We start from the raw sequence: 26,784 nt of genomic DNA, 5'->3' as shown, positions 1-26,784 counted from the left end.
TGTCGGCACCCATTCCGACGGTGGCGGCGCCATCAGCATGGATGTTATGAAACGTACTATACAAGCACTGTAAGTGCTACATGTAAATTAGCACTTCTTTTTTACAGTGTGTTTTTACAAAATATTGATAAAGTTTAAAACGCAATAACATCCTTATTTGTTATCCGATTTTGATTAAATTTTCAGCATTTTGCTCTGTGATATTTACTCTATGCATTTAAATATGTATATTCTTAGCTGGGAACATCCCTTTAAATAATCTTTTTTTTTTCTTTTTAATCCTCATAAGAGGGACTTTATTTGTTCATATATTTACAATCGTTTTTACAAATCACATACAAAAATATACATAGATAAAATAATAAAACGGGAACTAAAGGATTGAAAGAACCTTTGAGACCTGTTTTAAATCAAGTCTCCTCTGATTACATTTTCTTTTAAAATAATTTCGAATTTCCACCTTTAGATCTTTCATTAGATAAAAAGCATGAGTCATTTGCTTGTCGTTTCCAAAACATTTACTAATATAATTCCTATAGATTACAAATTGTGAAAAATTTATAATAAGGTTAACCACATTCATTTATGTTTTTTCTATTTCATGACCTATCAAGATATTTTTTCGTTCAAAACAATCTTTACATCGAACAAAGCATTTATTAATTTAGAAACAATTTTTCCAAAAAACTGTTACCACTTGACAGGTAAAAAGAATATGAATACTGGTTTCTGGAACTTTACAAATATTACATAAAATATCATTTTTAATTTTCCATTTGCAAAGGTTGTCTTTACTTGGTAGTATTCTATGAATTAATTTAAAATTAAATTGTTTAATCCTGTTGTCGTTTATAGAATCAAGTTTAAATTCTAATAATCGTTTCCAATTAAATTCAGGAGGCAAGCCAAAGAAATAGTTCCAAAAATGAATACAAGGGAGGTCTCTTTTCTCCTTTTCAATCATCAAATAATAATATTGTCTGGCTTTCATGCCATTGATTTCTATAGAGTCACCTGTTGATATTTCAATAGTGCTGGATTTCGATGACATGCTATTTACATTTCGTGCACTATTACGTAATTTGTCAAGCCAGAACTTCGGGAACGCATTTTTTATTTTCAACAATTCAAAGGTAGAAAGTAATTATCTTTCTTTAAAAATAGTGCATATTGAATCAATCTTCTTCCATTCACCACCTGATACGATTTGTTTAACTTTCAAAATATTGTTCTTTATCCAGTTAGGAAAATATAATACATCTTTTTTTATACTTTATGTTACTATTGTACCAAATAATTTCGTTTTCAATATTCGTTACTTTAAACATATCAATATACTTTAAATCAGCCCATGAACAGAACATGTCAACATAAAATATGGGCAAATGTTTTTTCATACAAATACGATACATATCATTCTTTTTGCAATTAAAAGTCAAACAAAGAGGCAAATCCCCGCCGATTTTCTGAGTCCAATATTCTAACAGGGTTTTCCAAGCACTGTCTTCACCTGTAAAATATTTATTGATCCATGATAAACGTAGTGATCGACATTTTGTCTTTAAGTCAACCATTCCTAAACCCCCTTCTTTTTCAGGATTATGACAAACATTACGTTCTACCATTTCTTTTTTGGAATTCCACAAAAAATTGTAAACTAGTTTATTAATATCTTTGATTATTTTAGAAGGGATTGGTACTGCCGTAGCAGTATGTACTATCTGTGACATTACTAAAAAAATTATTACCACCACTTTTCCATGTAATGATAATTTTCTCATTTTCCATGAGTCAAATGTATTTTTTATTTTTTTAACTTTATTTTCCCAATTGAGAGATTGAACAACATAATATTTTTTCCAACAAAAACACCAAGACATTTAATGGATCTTCAGTAAAAAGGAGATTGTTAGTTTCATTGTTGTTTATATTCATTTTCATAAGATTTGATTTAGTCCAATTGATTTTTGGCCCAGCATATTTTCCAAACGTCTCGACTTCTTTCATTATCTTTTTGATGCATTGTATAGAATCAGTAAAAATGGTTGTATCGTCCGCATATTGTACGATACGTATATCTCTATCGTTCAATCTATGTGGAATTTGGATCCCTTGTATTTGATTATTTTGTCTTATTTTCTGAGCTAAAACCTCTGCAACAATAATAAATAAATATGCCGAAAGTGGGCAACCTTGCCTTACGCCCCTCTCTATTGCAAATTTATCTTATATCCAACCAAAATTTAAAACACGTCCACATGCACCATTATATGACGTTTCTATCCATCTTAAAAACGAATCTTTAAAATTGAGTTCTTTCAACAAAAAGAATAGGAAATCATGATTAATGGTATCGAAACCTCTTTTGAAATCCAAAAACATCACAACACCTTGTTTCTTCGTAAACACACAATAGTCAATAGTATCTTGAATCAATCTAATACATTCAGAAGCAGATCGATTTTTTAAAAATCCAGCTTGATCTTGTGATATCAGTTTAATTATTACTTTCTGTAATCGTAAAGAAAGGATACGGGCAGCAAGTTTATAATCAATATTTAGCAACGAAATAGGGCGCCAATTATCTAGGAGTTTTTTATCACCTTTTTTATACAATAAGGTAAGTATGCCCTGTCGTTGTGAACAAGACAACTGTTTCTTTTCATGACCTTCATTGAGACTATCAATTACCATATATTTGATTTCCTCCCAAAAGCATTTATAAAATTCGACGCTGAGTCCATCACTCCCAGGTGATTTGTTCAGCTTCATTGACTTTAAGGCCTCAAGACATTCATTTTCTGTAATCTTTCCTTCACATAATTTTGCATCTTCTTCATTCAGAACATTTAAATTGACATCAGATATATAATCTTTAAACCCATCTTTAATATCACTTCTTTTATAAAGTGCATTGTAATAATCCTGTATACCTTTCAAAATATTCTGTTCATCTCTAATAAGTTTTCCATTAATCTGAAGACAATCTATTTCTTTCTTTTTACCTTTTGCTTTTTCAAGTTGAAGAAAATATTTTGTTGACTTTTTACCAAGTTCAAGCCACTTTGCCCAAGATCTCACAAAAGCACATTTGCACTGATATTCATAACATTTGTCTATCTTTTGTCTTATTTTCTTCATTTTATCTATTTCTTCTACACTCAAGACATCTATATTTAACATAAACTCTCATATTCATTTTCCATCCGAACAATGTTTTTCCTTTTTTTTTTCTTAAGATCAACTGCATATTTCATACTAAGTTCTTTTATTCGAATTTAACACATTTTCCATCTAAGTTGTTTATCATATCTATTATTAAAATCCATATCAACCTTGTGAATAATACGCTTAATATGCTCTTTAAACGATTCTTCTTTAACCAACGAGTTGTTCAGTTTCCAACAACCTTTTCCTCTGTCATGTATTGAGATATTAAGTTTCATTGACACTGCATTATGGTCACATTTTAACACAGGTTTAATATTTATGGAATGTGTATATGGAAAGTGCTCTTTTGACATGAGCCAATAATCTAATCTTGAATGAATGTTAAGTGACAATTGTCTCCATGTATACTGTCTCCTCTCTGGAAACATTTTTCTCCATACATCTACTAAGTAATTCTCTTTTCGAAATTTGACAAAGTTCTGTTTTGGTAAATATGCGTATGAAACTCCACTCGTGTCCTTATTTTTGTTTTGAACACAGTTCCAATCTCCACCCGCAATTATAACGTCATTTGGTTTTTTAATATTTCGTACCCATTTACATAATGGCAAGTAAAAATGCTCTTTCTCTGTATTTTTAGCAGGTGCATATACATTTAAACACAAATAAAAGCGATCTAGATATAATAATCTAACAGCAACTGACCGACCATCACCTTTGTAATATGTGTCGATGACAGTTAAAGGTAATCTTTCTTTAATAAAAATTGCTACACCTTTGGAATGATTTGTCCCATGATCAAATAGACATGTACCTTTCCATTCTTTAGAAACTGTATTTTCTATGTTTTGTGACAAGAATGTTTCCTGCAAAAAATCTATGTCACACTTTTGACGATGGAGCCAAAGAAATATTTTCTTTCTCTTCATTGAATCACGTATCCCTCTTACATTCAATGTTATAAAATGTACGTGATCATGTTTACCCCAGTTCCTAGTTCTTTCATTTTCATAATTCTCTTGTCCTTCGTTTATACTGGTTTCCATGTTGATTTCTCTATGTTTATACTCACATCGTTGTGGAAATTTTATTTATTTTTCTTTGTAGCTTTCTTCTTCCGTTTCACAGGCTTTATTGCTTTATTCGTCGACGATTTCGGGGGAGTCTCGGGTGACATGGATGTGTCATCATCTACATCGCTTTTACTTCGATTGTTTTCAGCTTCGCTCTCCGATGCTTCCACTTGATCATCGTAATCGCGGATGTTGTTACGCGTAGTCGCGTAGTGCATCGCTCCGTCTGAAGCGTACGCAGATGAACCTTCTTTTGGGCGTGAAGCTGATCGCGTTCTTCTAGGTGATCGGAGATCTAAAGCTACGGCTGTTGCAGTCGACACTGGTATTCTGCGTCTGCGAAGGCTGTTATACCAGTTTCGATACGAATTCAGCAAGACGAGTTTGTCGTGTCTTGTTGGTTGATCGAGATATTTCATCCTGTACGTTGATTCCCTCGCTCGAAGTAGGCATTTGCGTTTGCGATTGAAACGAAGAAGCGTCGTACTTTGCTAGGTTCTCTGTCGCTTGTTGGGTGTTCGGGCATTCCGTCCTCATATGTCCGGGTTGCTTGCATACTTGGCACCTTACTTCGTTTACACATCTCGAAACGTGGTGTCCTATTTGTAAGCACCTGGAACAGGTTGCATGGGCGCCACTGGCATTCTCAGGTTGTCCGGAATGGTAAATGCGAGCCATAAATGTGTTCCCAAAAACAAGTTTCCTGGGAAGAGGTTGCGATGGTGGAGAAATGTGGATAACACGATCACCGTTCAAGCACTTAGTTAGCTGACCATTTACCCTTAGTTTTTGGCGGTATATTTCGCCATGCATCTCATACTTCATCTCCTGCAGTTTAGCTCTTATCACTTCATCACTAACGGATAAGGGTATATCCTTAATAGTAACTCTCGTAAGGTTTTCATCTCTTGACTGAGTGAATGGGTTCACGTCATAAACAGGGACGCTTGCCCCACGTAGCAGTAACCCATTCGATATCAGCTCAACACGGTCGGTATGGGAAGTCAAATAGATCCGCCAAAGACGTCGAATCTGTTGAATTCCGGCAACAACATCACTCTTGAACACCTCCACAAGACTAACATAGATTTCCTCACCCGTAATTGTTTTTTTGTCCTCATTTCTTACGTTATCTGTCCGGATGAAAACGGGTTTTGGTCCTCGGGGAAGGTGCGATTCAGGGTGTGGCGTTGCTTTCTCAGCATACATGTTGATCCAATTACCAAATAAAACGCTCGAAATATGGAATTAAACAGCAATATATAAAAAATGATCTCCATATCTTGAAAAGGTTGATATAAGAATATTATTATCCTAATTACTGAAAACGGATGGTTAGTTCTCTCGTTGATATTTCCAGATATCTTAGTTCCAAAACAGAGGATGCAAAATACGTCTTAACGCAGCTGTTGCGCCCTCTTAAATAATCGTTAAACAATTTTTCCGCTCGGCATTTTAGAGGACCAGATTGTGGCGTCGCATCAGTATTTTTTTCCTAATCCCTCTCAGACCTAGCTTGTAATCTAGGCGGAGGCTGCAGTAATTGTCTTTTTTTCTTAAGCTGAACGCAATCGATACGTCTGATCTGGCGAAGACTACGCATTTGCGGCTGCGCGATACGTCTGATCTGGCGAAGACTACGCATTTGTGGCTGCGCAGCCACAAATGCGTAGTCTTCGCCATATCAGACGTATCGCCTGCGTTCAGCATAACAGCAAAGACAATAACTGCAGCCTCCGCCTAGATTATAGGCTATCTCAGATCGGTTGATTGCACATGTTGCAGGAATTCATGGTGTTAAACGCATTTTTTTATGGTTGCCTTAGTGGCCGGCTGGTATGCCGTCAGTGTTTGGGTTTCAAAGAAAGTACTGACGACAGGTCTCCGAACATCGCAATCAAACTCTCGTCTTTTACCATTCTTTACACATGTATCCAGTTCTGTGTATAATGATGGTTAGTGTTACTGTTGCGGCAATGCATTCCAGTACTCTCTATCTGTGAATCATTTTCACTTTATGTAATTTTCTTAGTTCTCCTTTTTTCAAGCGTTTGAGGCTTTTTGGGAAACCCTTTTTTTAATTATTTATGTTTAAATCTCATCTTACAGATTCATGATTATATTTGTATATTTATGTTCAAATGTTTGACATGTATATATCACTTAAATAAATAAATGAGAGTATTTACACTCTCCCTCAACTCAAACGCTAATTTAGACACTATTTTCAACGATTAAATGCACCATGCCGTGCACTTTATGCTCGCTCTCAATAAATTTGAAGATATTTAGCCTCATATATATATATATATACATATATTTATTTATTAATACATATATATTTATTGGTTGGATTGCTTAACTAAGCTAGTCGTACAGACTGTTTCACCCTAAGGCTCATCAGCGACTCAGCTCCTACACAGTCGAGCACTATTAGATATTGCAGTATATCACTATATACTTACCTATATATATATATATATATATATATATATATATATATATATATATATATATATATGTATATATGTCGTATGTGTAAGGCGTGGTTTGCCTAAGTTTGCTGCGACATATGTTCGTTTGGATTAGCCAGTAGTTAACTGGGGGTGTTTAAGAATTAGAAACATACTAACTGGAAGTTTGATGTAATGTCATCTCTCATCCCTGGCTCCCCGGGGGGGGGGGGCCAGTTCCATTCACGAGTGGATACCATGCGCGACCATGGGGTCTCGAAAAGCACCCTAAACACGTAATTTCCATATTCTGAAAATGCACCCCTTAACAAGTATTGGCGTGTGAAACCCTACCCTTAACAAGTATTGGAAACAAAACGATACTCTTGGCAAATATTCCCTGAAATTATGAACCCCTAAACAAGTACAGGAATGTTTTATTGTTACGGGTCCTTCGGTCGTCGGCTTTACCTAGTTTGGTTTAGTACGATCCCATCTTCTACACCTCGCGCAAATTGGACTCTAAACACGAAGTGTTGGGGCAAAAAGGACATCCTTTATAAAACATTTTAATTTTGTTTTATCATCCCCGCAAATTCGACCCTAAACACGTAATTTTCCTAGCAAAATAAATACCCTTTTTTCATTATTTTTGTGTTTTTGACACCCTTATCACGTTACGTACGTAACGTGCCCTATCGTGAAAAAGACATCCTTTTTACGTGTTTTTTTGGTCGCGCATGGTATCCACTCGTCAATGTAAGTGGCCCCTCCGGGCCTGGCTCACAACACATACACACTGATAATAAATGAAACTGGAAACAACAAAATTGTAACTAAAATTCTAAATTATCATTATCACTTTATTAAATTGTTTAACTAAATATTAACCCTAGCCTTAAGCCACATCTACATTGTGTACTTGCCCATTGCAATGGCCACCGCTCTCCCCTCCACCGCCATATGAACAGACGAAGCTCAAAACAATACAGCACTACATTTTGATATGTGTCCTTCCCAAACCAAAAATCTAAACTGCCAATGACTACCAAAGAGCATGAGGACCATGCCCCAACCCTGATATCCCATAATAATTTCTTTGGTTTTCACTGCATCCATCCAATAATAACAGTATATATTTCTAAGGATACAAGAGAGAGAGAAAGAGAGAGAGAGATGGAGAGGGAGAAAAGAGAGGAGAGGGGTAAGGAAGAAAGTGGTCACTGTGCATTAATGCATTACACTGATATATTTATGATCCAAGGGGGCAATAGCCTTAACCTCAGATCCCTTGATCAAAGACCAGAAGCCTTGGAAGGGCCATGAATGAAAAATAATTTTGAAGACAGTAAACAATTATGAATGGAAAAGATGCAGTATTACCCAAAAATTCTCAAGCTTACATATATATATTGTGTTTGATGTTAACTTGACTTATTAGTCTAATCAGGCTGTTTGACCACCCATGAATTAAACTATAAGATAGAATTGTACATTTCAATCAAAACGAATTTATTATATGTATCACTATTGCCATTATCGAGGCTCACAAGCTGTCAAAACATAAAGATCAAGAAAACAGTATCAACAATGTTTTGGAACAATCTCTAAATTAAAATTAGTATTTAATCTAAACAAACTAGTGTTGTGACCTGTAATTCCTATTTAAGGAAAGAGCATTAACTCCGAAACTCTGCGCTTATGAAAACAATGTATAAAGTATACGTATATCGACTTTGTATTATGGGGAAAGTTCAGTTTCTCAAGTCTTCACTCATTATCCGGTGTCAGACGTCGATGTCCAAATTGATAATGCGATGCTGAAGAAATGGATGAGCAATGCCGAACGGAAGACGATATGAGGATGAACTCGCGAATGCGATGAACTTGCCAAACCAGTAGAAGAAACCGGATAACCAAGAACTCGGGACTTTCCCGTGAAGAACGTAGCAATCGTAGAATGTTGTAAGACGTCGAAGAGGCAGCTAGGACCTTTCGCAATCCTCACGGACGCTAATATTAGGGTCCCCTAACACAAAAGTTAACGCTTAATCATACACTTGATTTTTAAGATTGATTGTGCATTATAGTCAATAGAATCAAACGTAGAAAACTGCTCTACAATCAATGCTAAGCTTTGTGTTACAGGGGGGTTACAGGCCCTACAGATCTGCTTTTCGTGTGCAAATTCCTTTTCCGCGACACCCGCACCATACATGCATGTATATTACGACTGATGGCTGGAGATATTCGAAATGCAGACCTAAAATAGATTATGACATGGATAAGAAAGTGGTTTTTCAAACAAATCGAGTACATACTGAGTGAGGAAAAACTTACTGAATGAAGGCTTAGATATACTATTCATTACAGTCCATCGAATCGATATTAGATTTAATGTGGATTATTGGTCACTGGTAATTTATTTCATGGGTCAGATCAACCTCGCGTGAGTTGATATGTGCACACAATATGCAATACGTTTGAACTCGTTTCTTTTTGTTTCTTTTGTTTCTTTTGATTCTTTTGTTTACTCCTTCTACACAAACGATATGCCTCTCGCACACGATGTAATGGGCATTATGTTTTACTTCCCCCAGAAATGGGGATTAGATTCGAATTCCGGGGGGACCACTTCCATTGATGAGTGGATACCAGGCACGACCATGGGGTTTCGAAAAGGACCCTAAACAAGCTGGGAAGTAATTCTTTTCCAGATTATGAAAATGCATCTCTTAACAAGAATTTGGCTTGTGAAACCCTACAAGTATTGGATATATATCCCTTTTTTGTCAGCATTTTAAACATCGTTTTGACACCCTTATAACGTTACATAGGCCTATACGTAACGTACCTGCCCACTCTGTCCCCTTTTACGCGTGGTCGCTCCTGGTATCCACTAATCAATGGAAGTGGGCCCCCGGGCGGCCTCTCGAGCTCTAGGAGGAGTCAAATGTGGCTTTGGAAAGTCGTCCTCAATCGGATATATCGCTGTTACCATAGTAGCAACCAAAATTTTGCACACGAAACGCATATTGAATGTTTCCGTCGCAGATGCGAAACGAAAAAAAGAAATTCATGTCACACAATTTGAATTGCAGGACAGAGTTTTACGACCATGACGACGGGCCCAAAAAGTCTCTTCCAAAATCAACTAACGTCGTAAATAAGCGTGCGCGTCCTCAAACGAAAGGTCGGGAGTGAATCACAAGACGTAGGACGTAGATAAACTTTGCCAAACGAGGAGAACCATGGCGGTACATGGAAACGTGGAGACACATGGTAAAACGTCAAGAGACGTAGATAGATCGTCGAGAAAACGGCCGTAGTCTGGACCTTGAATTCCAACCAGTGTACCAACCACTGCTGGCTTACATGCCACTCCATATATCAAAGGCGAGGCACCAAAGTACTGGCTTTCCCAGCCAAGGAGCTGATGAAAGATGCTACTGCACCCTTTGCTTCCTTATCTGCAGTCTGCTGAACATTTGATTGCATAGTCCTATGCAGTGCACACACACAATAGCTATCAAACACAGTGAGGGGATGCCTACTCTAGCAGTTAGGTATGGTCTAATTATAAACAAATTAAGGAGTTACTCAACCAAATAGGCTCTTCCACTCGCTAGTAAAGGGGAGTTTGAATAAGCTCCTGACGTACATGTATATATATTATATACTTATTACTTATTAAGCTATACAAGTAACAATATACAGTGCGTCCCAGAATAAACGAAACCGAGATTTAGCAATGATTTATCATAACTTAATCACAAATAAAATAGACAAATGACCTACCAATGTAAAGCTTAGAATCTTCTCTTTCATCTGATATTACTTAGATTATTCCTCATTCACGCATGAGTGAGTAAAAACAATTTGATGGAAGGATACCAAAAACTCATTTGGCGGGGGGGTATCTGAATTTCAAAAAGAAAATCACATGTCCTAAAAGTTCAATATCTGCTCTTACTTTGATACCTCGATTACAGAAAATGGTCAAGAAATAACAAAGTTCTGGTTATTTGAAATAAGGCTTGAATTTCTATAATTTCATTAAATAAACTGTTTTTACCGGTTTCCCACAGAAGCTATCACATGGTTAACAAAAGACTTAATGCATGGCTGATCGTCAACAAAACGGAGTGTCGAGTGAGTTTGAACGCTAGCCTGTAAAACCTCTTCATTTTATGAAATTATTGAAATTCAAGCCTTATTTCAAATAACCACAACTTTGTTATTTCTTGATCATTTTCTCTAATTGAGGTATCAAATTAAAGAGCAGATATTGAACTTTTTAAAAATGTGGTTTTCCTTTTGAAAGCCAGATACAACCTGCCAAATGACTTTTTGGTATCCCCTCTTCAAATTGTTTTTGCTCACTCATGCGTGAAGGAGAAATCATCTAAGTAATATCATGAAAGAGGGGATTCTAAGCTTTACATTGATATGTCATTTGTCTATTTTATTTGTGATTAACTTATGATAAATCATCGCTAAATCTCGGTTTCGTTTATTCTGGGACGCACTGTATAAGTGATTTTCGCAGAAGTTATCATCCCTAAATTAGTAAATACTGAAACATAATCGATACATACGCGTTTGGGGGTTCGAGGGGAGCTCGGAAAAGTAAAAATCACATTCGGAAATATAAAGAGGTAGCTCATGTGCATGGAACAGTAAGTTAAAATTTGTATTTATGTTTTCTTTTCGGGTGCGAATAGCTTTAGGTTGCAAAATTACTGTCGCCGATGAATGCATAAAACGACATAGCGTTTAATTTGCTCCCCTTAAAGGTGACATGAAAACTGGACATTAATATTTGTAACCACGAACAAAATGGCCGGTATCTTTATAAAAAAAATTGATGCGAACGCGAGACCCCCCCCAAAAAAAAAAAATACTTGAAATGTATTACTTCACAACGATTTCATAAAAAAGCATTATTTCCTTCGTTATTTTTTTTTTTTTGGGGGGGTGGTGGGGAGTACCTCTCGTCCCATATATGTGGCGAAACAATAACTAAATAAAAAAGACAACTAAAACATAATTATGTCTTCTATGTCTTTGTACACTGCATGTCGGATATCTTGTTGAATATTTTTTTTTCAGTAATTGTTTGGAACTCGTATTTCATATCTGCTTTTCCCAGGTTTGCAGGGCCCACAAGTGCTTAGTTCACTAACGGGTTTACCCTGTGTAGATAAAACAAATAATGAGTAAACACATAAATATAATAGCAACAAAATCAATTAAAAGAAAAAAATAAACAAGGTTAGAAAAAAATAAAGAGAAGGGGAAAAAGAAACAAGAGAAGTGAATAAAATAATCAGTGGAGGGGATTAATTGGAAAACAGACAAACTCCCATGTAGAAAAATGCACTTCGCCCTCGTATTGCCTTTATTGAGGGAGATAATTCTCTGCTCAAATGGAAAACATGGAAGTTTTCAAGTCAATATCAATGTATCTATTTTTTTAGTGAGATGCACATCTTGCTCGCGTTGTTCATTTCCAACAAAGCGATAGAGATAGAGAAGAAAAATCATCTCGATACGTATCCTTTTCATGTATTCCAAAATGCAATGCTGAGTTTCAATTCAGATTGCCGAAACCGATACCAAATTTAGACCCATCGGTAACTATTCAAGATAAAATTCAAGTGGAGGTGCCGTGGCCGAGTTGTCTAAGGCGCCTGGCTATACATTGAAAGCAAGGCATATAATCTACAATGCTCTTTTATCCTGCTTTCAAATAAATGGAAATGCTACATGTATATGCATCATTGGTAACTCGGTTTGCACTTAAAAAATAAAATTAATTGAAAATTAAAACAAACAAATGAAGCACTGAAAAAATATTCTTTGCCAGTAGCTGGATATAATCCAATTTTTATTATTCTACCCCACTTTTGCCTGCAAGCAATTCAAATCTCTAAAATACACATTTTATTTAATTCCATATCATGCAAAAAATAATATAAGAATGAAAATAAATAAATAAAATGCCATAAGTTGACCACAAAGATAACAGTTGTTATAAATTGACAAATCATGGTTTTACATCAAGAAAAGTAGATGGTTTTACAACTTTAGGAGGACATTTAAACACTAAATTCATGTATATCAATATAAAGGTTAAAGCTATTTCAATCATTAACCAGCTACTGACGTAGTTTTATTGTAACAGTATCAGCAACATCCCACTAAACAACGAATCAGATTTACTTTAAACCCTTATACGTTATATGGTTTAGTTTCAACTCTTATTAATGATACTAATTATTTTGTAAAGTAATTCATAATCGCCTCAAATATTTGACAGAGGCTGGGTAAACAGGTCAGGTGTAAACAATTAAAAACTAAATTAATGAATCTGAATACTTGTCTTAATCAATAAGTAAGCGTTTTCTGAAGACATAAGTAGTATCTCTGAATACACATCACTCAGTTTATGTTTCTGAATAAACATAAAAATATTTCTGAGTATAAAACGATACATAAATCCCTAATATATTGAAATGCGTACAAAGACAAGCCAGTCATAAAAGAAAGTTAAAAAAAAACAAAGAAAAGTGACTAATCTATACAAGTAACAATATATATGCTTTAAAGGATTTTCGCAGAAATTATCATCTCTAAATTAGTAAATACTAAAACATGCTCAATACATACGCGTTTGGGGGTTCGAGGGGAGCTCGGAAAAGTAAAAATCACATTCGGAAATATAAAGAGGTAGCTCATGTGCATGGAACAGTAAGTTAAAATTTGTATTCATGTTTTATTTTTTCAGCTGCGAATAGCTTTAAGTTGCAGAATTACTGTCGCCGATGAATGCATAAAACGACATGGCGTTTGATTTGCTCAAAACAAAGGTGACGTCAATTGATATTCTATGGGGCTATATGACAAAGGGATTTTTTTATCCTCATGTCCAGAAGGGAGGGGGGGGGGGTTGGGGCACTACACAATACAGGGTACTTTTTGTGCAACCTATGTAAAAATGGGAAACAAGTTCCTCTATATAGGTCTGAAAAGGGGCGCATCATAAATTTACTTCTTGTCATTATTTTGCTGGATTATGATGAGCAATTTGTTGGGAGTAAGATTGATAATATATAGTGGCGCAAAACCGTTATGACATTTTTTATAAAAAGAAACTTGTGTTAAAGATGGGCCTATGTGGAGCAAACCGTTTTTTTTTCTAAATTCAGTTTGCACGTGACAGTTTGCAGATTATCAAATTTGCATCGAGTCAGTTAATCTTTCCAGGTTATTAGAACATAAATGAACACACAAACAAAAAAACCAGTAATCTAACTCAATCGAAATTTGAAGGAACCAGTTCCAATTTCCATCGAATAGCGGTAATATAAGATAATAACATTTTCTTGGTTATTAAAACGTATAACATGACTAATACAAGATAAACAATATACAATTTCTTTAAAATATGGCCTATATATACTAGTAAAATAATTAACATGCTTCATTCTTACAAAACTCTCTGAATATACCATATCTTACATATAATTATTGAAATATTAAGTAATTCATAATCCCTAAGACTTTGGCTACGGATTTTCAATATTTCTTTTTAAACACATTACAAAGTTTACTCATAATACGAATTGAGAGAGAGTTAAAATAAATTCAGACATGAATCTACAAAGATCTTTAGCAAAACTTACATTACACAGCAAAAACTGTGGTGTTAACCGGTGTACATAGAGGACCACACCAGTTATTTTACACCAGTGTTAAATTGGTGGTGCTAGTTTTACACCTATAGGTGTTATTACAACACCTATGGTTGTTACATTGACACTGTTTGGTGTTATGTTCAATCTCTAGGGTGTTATTTTAACACCTCAGGGTGTGGTCCTCTATTAACACCAATTGGTGTCAGTTTTAACACCACAATTTTTACAGTGTAACCTTACTTTACGAATACAATACTGAAACATATAACATTAATATAATGTAGTATAAAAATTGTAGCAACTCCACATCGCATAAAACATTTTTTTGTCCATTCACCTTTGCAAAGCGCTTGAAACATTCTTGGATATACTGTTTTTTTCATATTTGGAGTTACTTTACTTTACTAACGTTACTTTCATCTTGGATATATATTCTGGAATAGCATCTGTGGACACATATACATGTGGATTATTTTATTCTTTCTTGGGTGCCATAGTAACATTTTCGTTTGTTATTCATCGCGGACAAGATAACACAAGTTTAATTTTCATTGGATTTGTGCAATAACTTTAGATCATCCACGAGTTAAAAAGAGCCAGCTCGAAGTTTTTTGCGTCGCGATCCGGTATAGTGTTTTCAAAGACTCCTTTGTTCATTTAATAGCTGTTGCATATTAAATTTTTGATCCGGATTTCAGTGGAGTTATGACTTTTGTGGACACATTGAAAATAGAATTGAAGCATGAGGCACCTGTGTCGGTGAGTAGACCAAGACGAGAATTAATTTTACACCATAGAACACACAATAATGATAATCAATATCATACATAAGTTTCATCACACTGTTTCGGAGAAATCAAGTTCGTTCAATTATTGAAAACCCAAAGTAATACACTTAATGTAGCAATATTGACATGATAGACGAAAACGTCTAGATTAATCTTTTTTTTTTTTGGGGGGGGGGCATACAACACTGATAATATTTGAAATAAATTTGAATGAATATAATGGCGCTGCTTAAACAAACCATATACATGTATACAATAAGACATATTATCATTAAACACAGCGTTTCAAGATTAATACCTCAGTCACATTTGCTCTACGGCGGCCGGGTCTTTTTCATTCAAACCACCTATATGTAGCTGGTACAAAAATGTTAACGACTGAGATATTAGTCAGGTATTGTCAGGCATATGTAATAGAAATGGGGAGCCTGAATGCAACGCTCGATTATATCATGTGAAATATGCTAGGTTATGAGAGACATTTCGGAGTATGATTGTAATATCACAAAAATCATAATATCAATATTGACTCCAAATTATCGTGTACATCAGTACAAGTAATATCTGCAGACCGAGATGAGCCATGCTAACAGCTATCCCTAGTTGGCATCTTTTCTGTGACCGAATCCAACTGTATAAAAGAAGAGAAAAAAAAGTATAGATTCACCTTTCATATAAACTGTGTAATTACTTTATACACACATTGTAATAAGAAAGTCGGCCCATTATCATTATCCCGCTCGTGTTTACAATGATCTTTGGAAAGCGGACTTTTTATGACAATTTTCATCTAAAAAAATGCTGCCAACTATTGAATCTAACACTACTGACAATGTTTTACTCTTAATTATAATCCATACAGGTGCTGGGAACTTTCTGCCGCTTTGGAAAGCGGGCTTTTTAATCAATGACGATTTTTATCATCTAACAAATGTTGCCAACTCTTTCATTAAACACTGATGATAATGTTTGACTTTTTTTTAAATAATGTGCTGGGAAATTTCTGCCATTCATGCTCTTGTAGAACGAAACTCGTTTAACTTGGAATTACTACCAAAATTAATCATTATAAAGTAACACATGCAAGTGTCATAAAAAGCTACCACAGCACTAAATTTGATTATTTTGCACAAATAATGAATTCGAACTTGCTACTAAAACGACTTACCAGAGAGCCTGCATCATTAGCAGTGAAGTCGTACAACTTTTTAAGGGTTGCTACTCGACTGAACAGACCAGAAAAATCCTACGAGATGAAATTGACACAATTTCTTTTTTCAATGCTTACACAAAAATGAAAACACATATAGAGTATATTCCTTTGGAATATTAGTAGAAAAATAGTCAGGTTGAAAAAAAAAATCATTCACATATATCTATGGAAATATGACTTATATCTCGATTGTTCTTTCTCATTTATACTCGAAAATTAATACAAAGTATCCCCAATTACCAATTAAACCTGAATATAGAATCGGATGACTCGTGTTTGTTATAATTAGTCGATAACTCTGCGTATTTTCTTTACATATTGAAACCAAAGCAAAATTGGATACGGAAATTAGACTTCATTTCTAGTTCTTCTTTAGATAGCAGAGGAACCATTTTCGTGTTTGCACTGTCATTTTCCATTTTAGTTTCAGTATGAGGGATTATAAGAGAACACTAATAAATGTAAAATTACATTTGCGATGGTTTGGAATTCCCCTTGGAGCTCTTCTGCCGTTGGTGGCGTCAGTCTTTTAATGCTCTCATAGTAATCGCCAATGGTAGCGATGTATCCAGGTAGATCCTTGTAGAACAGTACTCGATTGAGTGCAGAATCCTGAAAAAAATCCATATCAAATAGTGATATAACTTAACAACAATTAGACTTGATTTGATCTGCTCACCTGATCCTCATCGGAAGGGCAATCCAGAAAGAGGGAGAATAGGCTTACTTTCGTCCTAGATTTGAATTAGTCGTTTACTTAGTACAATTTTAGCTGTTTATAGTACTGGATCAGCACGTTTGGTATTAAAGGAGAATGAAACTCTTGGAGCAAGTTAGCTTTTGTGAAAGCAGAAAAATCGAAGAATAAGATCAACAAAACTTTGAGTAAAATAGGACTAGCAATAAAAGAGTTATGAGCATTTGAATGTCGGGATCACTAAAGCTATGGAGATCCTCCCTTTGGCAATGCGACCAAGATCTGTGATGTCACACACGTACAACTCTCCCATTTGGACACTGAAAATATACCCCAAAACATCTCTTTTTGCTCATTCTAATCATATGACAAACGATTCATCAATCATATGACGGTGTGAAACCTCTGTACTTGTCATCTCATAAAGAGAACACCTCACCTTGTGATAGACTCTATAAAAGTGAGAATATAAGTGAAACAAGTACTAAAGTAATGAGGGAGTTGTACGTGTGTGATATCACAGATCTTGGTCGCATTGCCGATGGGAGGATCTACATGACACTAGTGATCTCAATATTCAAATGCTCATAACTTTCTTATTATTCATTCAATCTTCCTCAAACTTTCAACAATATGTTTCTTTGATTTTTCTCTTTGATATGGATTCAGCTGGTTTCAAGGGTTTCATTCTCCTTTAATGTTCAAATGAACGGTGGAGAAGAGCCTCTTCGAAATAATAAAGATATTGAAGGAAATTCGAGTTCATTCCATTTGAAACAATGACATCATCGACCTTCTATTATTATTCCAAACAATCTAATAATTAAATTAACCAATTCACATCACTTCCAAGTTATTTAAACCTTTTTTTCTTGACGCTAAAGTGCTTTCCATGCTCTGTTTATTTTCATCCGATATTATGCAATCGACGCCCGAGACTTCATTTTGAGTATTGATGTCACATTACCTTTCTGTCTTCTCTAAGTACTGACCTTGGTATTTTCAGATCGGATCTTCTTGCATGCATTGTCCAGCATGTTAGCCAGGACCGATACACTCTGATCAGCAGACCTTGACTGGCGCATGTCGAAGACGTAAGATGGGTGGGTCAAAGTGGTCATCCAATAGTGCAGTGGTAGACTGGAATTAGAGATATAACATGAAAGATATAAGATCATGTTTAATAAAGTGTCATTCTGGCTTGAAATGATACTTTAACAGTTCTCTGAATGGTGTTTCTAACTGGTCAATTCTATTAAACACAAAATTGCATATATATTTATAGCTAATAGCCGACGTATAATAAAACATGCAGCCTGTATTTTAACATACATGAATAGTATTGCAGCAGCTAGCAGAAATATCAAAGCTAAGAATTAAAACTACCGTCACCCTCTGGTTCAATGCAATTACTCCTATAGTAGTCTTCTAATGGATTATTTTTAGCTGCCTTGTTATGTAGAACAAGACACAGTGAAATGTCAAGAATATTTTTTCCTAGTTTGTGACGTCTTTTCTCAAACACAAAAGGATGGGTATAAAATGAACATACCCTCTATAACTTGTATAAAGCATCGTCAAATAAGAGGCACCCCAAGATGAAAATTGCAATAGAACATTAACAACAATTATTTGTCCTGTGTGAAATTATGTGACCAAAGGAGCGCGTTCGCGAGATCCTTTAAACACCGTCATAATCCTGATTACCTGCTGCTCTTCCAAGTTTCTGCAATCTCCTCTGGCTTCTCGTCGCAGTACTTGTCCGCCATCTTATCAAAGAAGTCAAAGAGATGTTTGATGGTGCATGGTGTTTCAGACGGCTTCTTGAAGACGCATGTCAGGAAGCCGTCAAGGCGCGGTTGGATTGTTTTCTGCTCAATAAATGTTATATAATAATAACAATAATAATAAAAAATAATAATAATGATAACAATAATGATAATAATGATACAATATTAATAATAATGATAATAATAACAACTCTTATTTACCAAGGGTAGCCACTTTCAGCTGTCAGCTGTTCTTCCAGTGGCCCCTGCATAACATAATATGTTAGTTATTAAACTTCCCCATTCTCATACGTCGAGCTTCAGACAAGTAGGCAGAAGGTCCCATGTTTAAAGTTGTTGGTATATGACTCGGCCGGGGATCGAACCCACCCCCCCCCCCCCGTTCATGAGGCGGGCGCTCTACCACTGAGCCACCACATGGCACTATGTTAGAGTTCATTTGGGCCAATATGTTTTTGTTGTGCCGTATAAAGGTAGTCTTATATCATTGACTATTGGTCGGTTAATACTAATGCCACTCTCATAGCTTTCAATACTTTAATCTATGATTTCAGAATGGTTCATGTACACTTTATACAATGTGAAATGAGGACGGCGCAATATGTTTTTGGAAAATGGAGTAGTAAATGATTATTGCTAACCTTGGTGACAAGCAAACGAGGCGCCAGGAATTCACGATCAAGTTTAGTCTTGGATTTACTGCTGATGTCCGTAGGAACTTGGTTCTCAGGAACCTATAATGTAAATAATCAAAGACAATGATTTTTTCGTATTTTCTCTGAGAGAGTCCTTATACACATGCGAAAGTGTCATTGGCGAAAAGGGGGAGGGTACGTATAACGGATCATTTTGTACGAAAAGGGGGATAGAATGATGATTTCCTCTTTTGAGCTACACTAGGCGATTTCGATTATTAATTTGATTGATGTCACAAAATATTTTCTTTACCTGTTTAGATAAAACAGTTTCTGAGCTAGTGCCAAAGGCTTTTTGGACGCCGATGAGAGCGATCTGTACCGTAATATTATTATTACAAAATCTGTATTAAGAGTTATCTTAATTCTTATAAAAACATATTCCTTACTAAGTGGATGAGACTTTGTCCGCTGGCATCCATCGTACGGACTCGTACGTAGTCTCTGCTGGGAATGTCATCGGTTCCTGTTTCCTCAAGATCTTGGTGAAACAATAAAGGAGATTGGCGCTTAATAATACAATTTTGAGAAATGCACGTGGTGAATGTGTAATATTTATACTAGATAGCTAAATAAGCAAACAGTTGACTTCTCGATTAAATGAAAGTTTTCGTCGGTTTGTCCACCTAATAAAATTGCACTATGCAATTGAATAATGACAGAATGATTAATCTCTTTATTCATTTTTAACCTCAATCTGAAAAAGAAAGACATCGAGAAAGTTAAATAGCGGAGTCTGCGATGTTGTCTCAGATGCCCAAACCCCGTGTTTTTATCGCCATTTTTCTTTTATATTTAACCCTTTGCCATCAGTTATAAAAACGCTTTTCATGTGATTTCCTTGTGAACCCCTTGGACCAATATCTTACATTGTTGGAAGAGTTGCACCCCTGGGGTCACAGGCTCGTATACCCCTGTGTCATTCGTGGATGACTTGGTAATAAGGGCTACTCTGCTACTGTCTGGAACCTGCAAAAAATGATAATATCAAAGGAATGATTTATTTTCATGATACTATGAAGAGGAAAATGAAGAATATACATATAAGAACGATAACAATTAAGCCTATAACAGAAACTGAATGACCATTCGTAATAATGAAATGAGAGAAACATACCTACATTTCAATTACATTCCAGGCAATTAGGAATATCTCGTTTCACAAAAATGTATTTGCTTCAACCACTACCAACGGTAATTTCTTAATGATATTTGTTTTAAGGCCATTCACATTTTTTAAAACGAAGTGATTGCTGTTTTTTGTGTATGTTGTCAAGCCGATAGATCGACAATTTAGTGCTATTACAAAACATCGACAGAATAATTAAAACGCATTGTGGAGATTATTTATACGACAGTTCCTCAGGGGGGGGGGGGGGGGACACTTACATAGACTAGTGTATACCATGCGTAAAAAACACGTAAAAATGGTGTATTTTTCAAGAAAGCTAGGCACGTTACGTCCTTAACGTAATAAGGGTGTCAAAACACTAAATAATGAAAAATGGTATTTATTTCACTAGGAATGCTGCGTGTTTAGGGTCAACTTTGCGAGGGTATACAAAAGACTGTGCTGTTTAATAAAGGATGTACTTTTTGTCCAACAGTCAACACTATGTGTTTAGAGTCCGATTTGCGCGAGGTGTGGGAGGTGAGGCCGTATTCGGTACAGGTAAAATCGACGTCCTTGACATATAACAATTAAAATATTGCTGTACTTGTTTTGGGGTTCAACTCGAGGAACACTTGCCAAGGGTATCGTTTTGTTTTAAATACTTGTTAAGGGTAGGGCTTACACGCCAATACTAGTTAAGGGGTGCATTTTCAGAATATGAAAAATGCTTGTATATACAGGGTGCTTTTCGAGACCCCATGGTCGCACATGGTATCCACTTGTCAATGAATGTGCCCCCCCCCCCGGTACAGTATATAAGGGTAACCTGCGCCTTTTTTCTCCCATAGATTCGCACTTCTGGATGTGACCCACCCAAGACGGGAATTGCTTGCAGAGTTCATGCTTGATGCGAGGGTATAGAGGTAAGTGGTATATACTTTTTTGTAATACGCGCAACCCTCCCACCACTAAAACTATCGTTGTGCATGTCATTACCAACTCACCGCATATGTCTTGATGGTATTGATGTAACATGCGCCTTTGGAATTCTCTACAAGTTTGTTGAATTCATCTTGATCTTTCAAGACCCTCTCTTCCCCACCAGGATGATACCACACTGACAACAGAGTAAAGGAAGAATATAATTGTCAATTGTATGCAAACCAAGGTAAACCACAATTTGCTTCATCTTCTTGAAGAATGCCAATACAACAGCAAAACATTTACGGTGCCCCTGCCCCTGCAAACGATGTGTTGATTTTGGCAGCATCGGCTATGGCCAAAACATTTGCTGACGTCACTTCACGAATGAGAAGGATGAGCCAACCAGCCACAAACTTCGAACAGCAGCTGGAGCGTACGATTGGGCATTTTGAATATGGTATCTGCGTTCGCGTCGTATATTATGCGTAGTTTGCATCGTCCGCACACCTGCGCGCTCCGAATCTTGGGATCGTGCGTCCCTAAACCAACCATATTAAGAATGTTAAGCAGATATACGTTCTTCAATACTCACAGAGATCCATCTCGTGAGCCCTGTTTTGCTGTACGATGTGGCTGTTTCTGTACGCAGCATCCAGTATCTTCTGTTTGACTTGAGTCATGCAATCAACATCAAGCACCTTGACGTAGTACAAATGTCTTTTGTCTCTGCCAACAACCGATAGAGTCTGTAAAAAATGAGAATCGGAGTAATTGCTGCAACCATTGACACCTATGAAATCTTAGTTTATTTTGGTATAATTGATATTGAGTCCATGAAACATGTTTCTGATAGAATCTATTATCTAATACATGTTCAAAACTATTAATCTCTGTCAAACACACTTCCTTAAGTTATTCATTTCGGTTTTTAGCAACAAAGGTCTACATACTCTCTTCGTTTTGAAGCTGCTCCTTCCTATGCCATTGCAAAATCCAGAAAACAAACCCTAAACTTTTGTCATCTCTTGCCCCCCCCCCCCCTTGTCTCTGGAACAAACTCCTTCCATAACTCCAAAACCTCTCTTCTCTTGTCCTCTTCAAAAACATTTTAAAACACACCATGAATCTTCACCTTGTTATGCCATTAACATCGCTTTGTATCCTCTGGAAAAAGCGTTAAACAAATCCAATTATCATTATATTGGTTGTTCAATCAAATAACTGACTTCGGACCTAGCGCTACCCCCTGCCCCCCAAAAAATGAATATACTAAAATAACTTCTTAAGTTCCCAACTTTAAATTTCACTGTCACGACACCAGACAATAGTTGTCGTCTTTAATGTTTACATATTAACTTGGTCATGGTCCTTCACACATGCGTACAATGAAACATAAATGTTATTCTCGATCATGACTCTTTGCACGGCACATGAATGGGAATAAAAGTAGAATACCACTTCGTTGAATTCCACTTCTTCTTCCAAGAGGCATTCAAAGTTCAATGAGAAGACAGACTGTCCTGTAGTGATATCAATTGGTCCTTTCTCAACCTGTATCTTGATGGACTGGTAAAGCAAGTACAGAGGTTCGGCCGCATGACGCTGTTTGGAAAATTAAATGATTGGGGTAATTTGATCATTAGTTCAATTACATAAAATGTTCCTGATTATGTTGGTTTATATCAATTATGTAACAATAACAGAAGGGGGGGGGGGAGATATCACAAAAAATTACAGAGTGTGGAATATAAAAGTGAATCAAGGGCGTAGACTGGGAAGGTGCACGTCCGCTCTCCCGCTTGGGCAGAGGAGATCCGAAAGCAAAACGAAATTTGTACCCCTTCTGCTCTCAACAGCTGATTTTCCAAACATTAATTCCACCTCCCCAAGATGTGCACCCCATACCATTTTAGTTCCACCTCCCCATGCTTAAACCAGCCTACGCCCTTATGATTAAATTCTAAACAGTTGCAGTTCTTCGAGAGTAAGTAAAATATCTTTGGAAAATTGCGGGGCAGAACTGCGTGTGCAATGTAGTCTTGGAGACGCAAGCAATGGTGGATCTACTAAGCATTCATCACATCAACATAAGGAATTGTTTAATGCTATAAACTTAGGTTCTTAATTGACATCACTGAAAAGAAAAAAAATATATATGAAATCAATAAATGCGTAAGGGAAACAAAAATAAAAGAAACAAAGACATGTTCTTTGTGTACTCGATATCTTTCTTCTGTGTAAAGATATCGCCTACATTTCTTTACATACAGATAGCAATTCAGTGAGGATGTATTAGTTTTTTATCTGTAAACCGAAGTCTGTAACGATTGGGGGGGGGGGGTAGCGCATTAATATACCATAGTTTCTTGCATATATATTTTTCTCGAGATTTGAAAACGAGGAAGAAGTAGACAATTTTTACGATGTCTCTAAAATCTTCTTTTTATCCACTTCCATCGTTTAGGCCTAGAGTATTAGGCCAAAATTAGGCCTTTAAAAGGGAAATTTCTAGTAACAAGCTGATTTTTTTTTCAGGATAGGTCCAGAAATATGTTTAGAATAACATACCAGAAGTTCTCATAAATCCTCTTTGGGGGTTTTCCGTAATCCAAGATGGCGTCCAAATGGCTGCCATTCACATAAAGCCATGGATTAGATATCAAAATCATATATCTCAGGCAGATATCAAATGAATTATGTCTATTTGTAAGTAAAAGCACTCATTTTAGACTCCATGAAGTCTACATGGAAGCCATCTTGGATTTTAGGACATATTTGACCACTGACTGTCCTTGTAACTTGTGCTTATGTACTACTTGACCATTAAAATCATTGAATAGAAGCAAAATTAAAAAGACATTAAAATAAGAAATAGATGAATTGTTGTTTTTTAGGCTTTAGCAGCCATTTTGGACGCCATCTTAGATTTTTAAGTACTCTGGTTTGCTGATTTTGATTCCAACCTGTATCACCAGATCTTTTTACCCCTTTAACCCTAAAAGTGCTGGGCTATTTGAGATGTATTTAGGACTGGGGGCATTATACCCCCCCCCCCCTCCCGATCTCGGCCACCGTTTGCGCCGAAACATGGCACCCACATTCTTTACCATATAAACTACAAGCTAGCATAGAAAAAATCTGAAAATTATTATTTTTCATTATGAATGCAAAATGCATATTTATTCATGAAAAACATTATTTGTATATTTAACACCCAATTTCAGTTCAAATTTTCTTCTTTTTTGCTGATATCATCTTTTTAATCTAATTATAATGTTTTCCACAAAAGACTCAAATTTGGAAAGCCATTCTTTCCTTATTTCTTTATTTTTAGAATTTCTCATGGATTTCTATGTTTTTTTAATTGTTTTTCTTTTTTTTTCAATGGAAATTACTACAGAACAGTTAACAAAGTTAAACCTAAATTGATTATGCAGGCGAATTAGAACGAAAAATGATCACCCTATTATGAATTTCATCTCTCTTAGACTTTGTACACAAAGTATAAAAAATGAGCCATTTCTGGCATGGCACTGTTTCGTAAAAAGTCACGTGACGTCCCGATGCTATACCCGTATGTCACGAAATTGGTCTCAAAAGTTGCACGAAATTTAAAAGTAAAAAGTCGTAAGATTTTGCGGAGCTATCTTTTTGCGTTATGGAAATATCGCTCGGAGTCGAGGGGGGAGGGCGGGGGCATCATGGCCTTCCAGTCCTTTTCAGTGTTAAACCATAAAACATGCACCAAATTTGATGTCTAGTGCGAATAATGATTGGGTTATATCCATTTTCGCAGAATGGCGGCCATTTTAGTCGCCATCTCGAATTACGGAAACCCCCTCAAAAGGATTTTCGAGGACTTTTAGTATGTTATTCTCAGCACATGCCTGGACCTATCCTGAAAAAAAATCAGCTTGTTACCTAAGATTTCCATGTCTTGGCCTAGTTTGAAAACGTTCAAAATCAAATTTATAAACGGTCACGTTTTAATTCATTTTAATAATGTTGTTTATTGTAACTACCTTGAGGTATCGATACATGCATATGGCTATCCAGTTGGACAGGAGTTTTTCAACGATCGTCTCATTCCTGAAAAAAATAACTCAGTAAAATGTTTTAACCAATTCCTTTTTTAAAGATAATATATTCATATACATCATCGGTTATGTACTCCTCTGTAAAGAGGTTTTCCTTCTTCACTTATTTTCTTTTTCGAAGTGTGTAGAGACGTGATGTTATCACTGTGATTTGCGCTAAGCAATGTTTATCATCATCATCATCGTTAGGGAACAGAAAACTCCTTAATGGTAAATCATATTATGATGATTCAAATAGGCGATCTTGCATGGCCTTTCTGCTTTAACATCTCTTGATTGAACATTTTACGTGTTTCGAAATAATAACGCTTACTATTGGGCAACAGATAAAGGGATTATCTGAAAATTATTATAAAAACACATAATTTGAATATTAGTTATATTCAAATTAACGTATTGAGTGAATACCGTTCTATTCATTAAAAATAATACATTGCAGTGTTTCAAACCTCCTAAAGAGCGATTTAGCTCTTCCGCTCTCTGCACCCTCCTCGATGCATTCTTCCAACAACTTGAAGAGAGTTCTGAAAGGCAATACACCAATAAATAGGCTATCATTTTGTAGAAGGGAAATAAGCCTTTAGTTCAAACAGAAACCGCCAAACAAGTGTTATTATTGTATTTCTCACAAGTTATTAAATGATCATGAATTAATGTACTCGTCACAGCAAATACTTCCCCGATTATTGATTGTAGCACGGTTGTTTCTAAATCTTACAAAGTCTTTAAATATTTCTTTGCAATTTATCTGTTAATTCTATTTTTACCAGGATTAAACAAATGTACGTTGTTCATTCGAGTATAATTCGAATAGAAGAAAAATGCAAAACTTTAAATTTATAATGCTCTACACTATTAATTAGCATATCTCGTTACACGTTAACACCTTATTTTTCGATATCAATTTTGTTTTCTCATTCTTTATGGGTTATCTACTGAAATGATTAATAAAAATCTGGTGGGAAAAGAATAGTATTCGTTTGTTTATATATTCTTTTTATTACTACCGGATATTCCGGAGGGAGGGGGGGGGGGGCAGTCATTCCCTTTGTAAAGTAAAGAAAGGATC

At 35.8% G+C, this 26,784-nt stretch overlaps 1 protein-coding gene across 1 annotated transcript in view; it reads right to left on the bottom strand.

The window, feature by feature from the left end:
* Positions 1-15,351: 15,351 nt before the first annotated feature.
* Positions 15,352-26,784, bottom strand: part of LOC135157280 (plexin-A4-like) — a 51,466-nt gene continuing 40,033 nt past the window's right edge. Inside the window, exons 25-37 of the mRNA XM_064112350.1 lie at positions 26,165-26,239; positions 25,641-25,707; positions 23,074-23,220; positions 22,211-22,364; positions 21,699-21,811; positions 20,450-20,549; positions 19,970-20,061; positions 19,527-19,619; positions 18,803-18,966; positions 18,088-18,235; positions 16,870-17,010; positions 16,354-16,431; positions 15,352-15,816 (exon numbers count right to left, since the gene is read on the bottom strand). Coding sequence (XP_063968420.1) covers positions 15,772-15,816; positions 16,354-16,431; positions 16,870-17,010; positions 18,088-18,235; positions 18,803-18,966; positions 19,527-19,619; positions 19,970-20,061; positions 20,450-20,549; positions 21,699-21,811; positions 22,211-22,364; positions 23,074-23,220; positions 25,641-25,707; positions 26,165-26,239 — 1,417 coding nt within the window. The 3' untranslated portion in view covers positions 15,352-15,771. The remainder of the gene's footprint in view (positions 15,817-16,353; positions 16,432-16,869; positions 17,011-18,087; positions 18,236-18,802; positions 18,967-19,526; positions 19,620-19,969; positions 20,062-20,449; positions 20,550-21,698; positions 21,812-22,210; positions 22,365-23,073; positions 23,221-25,640; positions 25,708-26,164; positions 26,240-26,784) is intronic.

This window comes from Lytechinus pictus, chromosome 17, assembly GCF_037042905.1.
Source record: "Lytechinus pictus isolate F3 Inbred chromosome 17, Lp3.0, whole genome shotgun sequence".
In the NCBI taxonomy this organism is placed as follows: Eukaryota; Metazoa; Echinodermata; class Echinoidea; order Temnopleuroida; family Toxopneustidae; genus Lytechinus; species Lytechinus pictus.
Note: the sequence above shows the minus strand (reverse complement) of the source record. Positions and strands in the feature narration are given on the sequence as shown.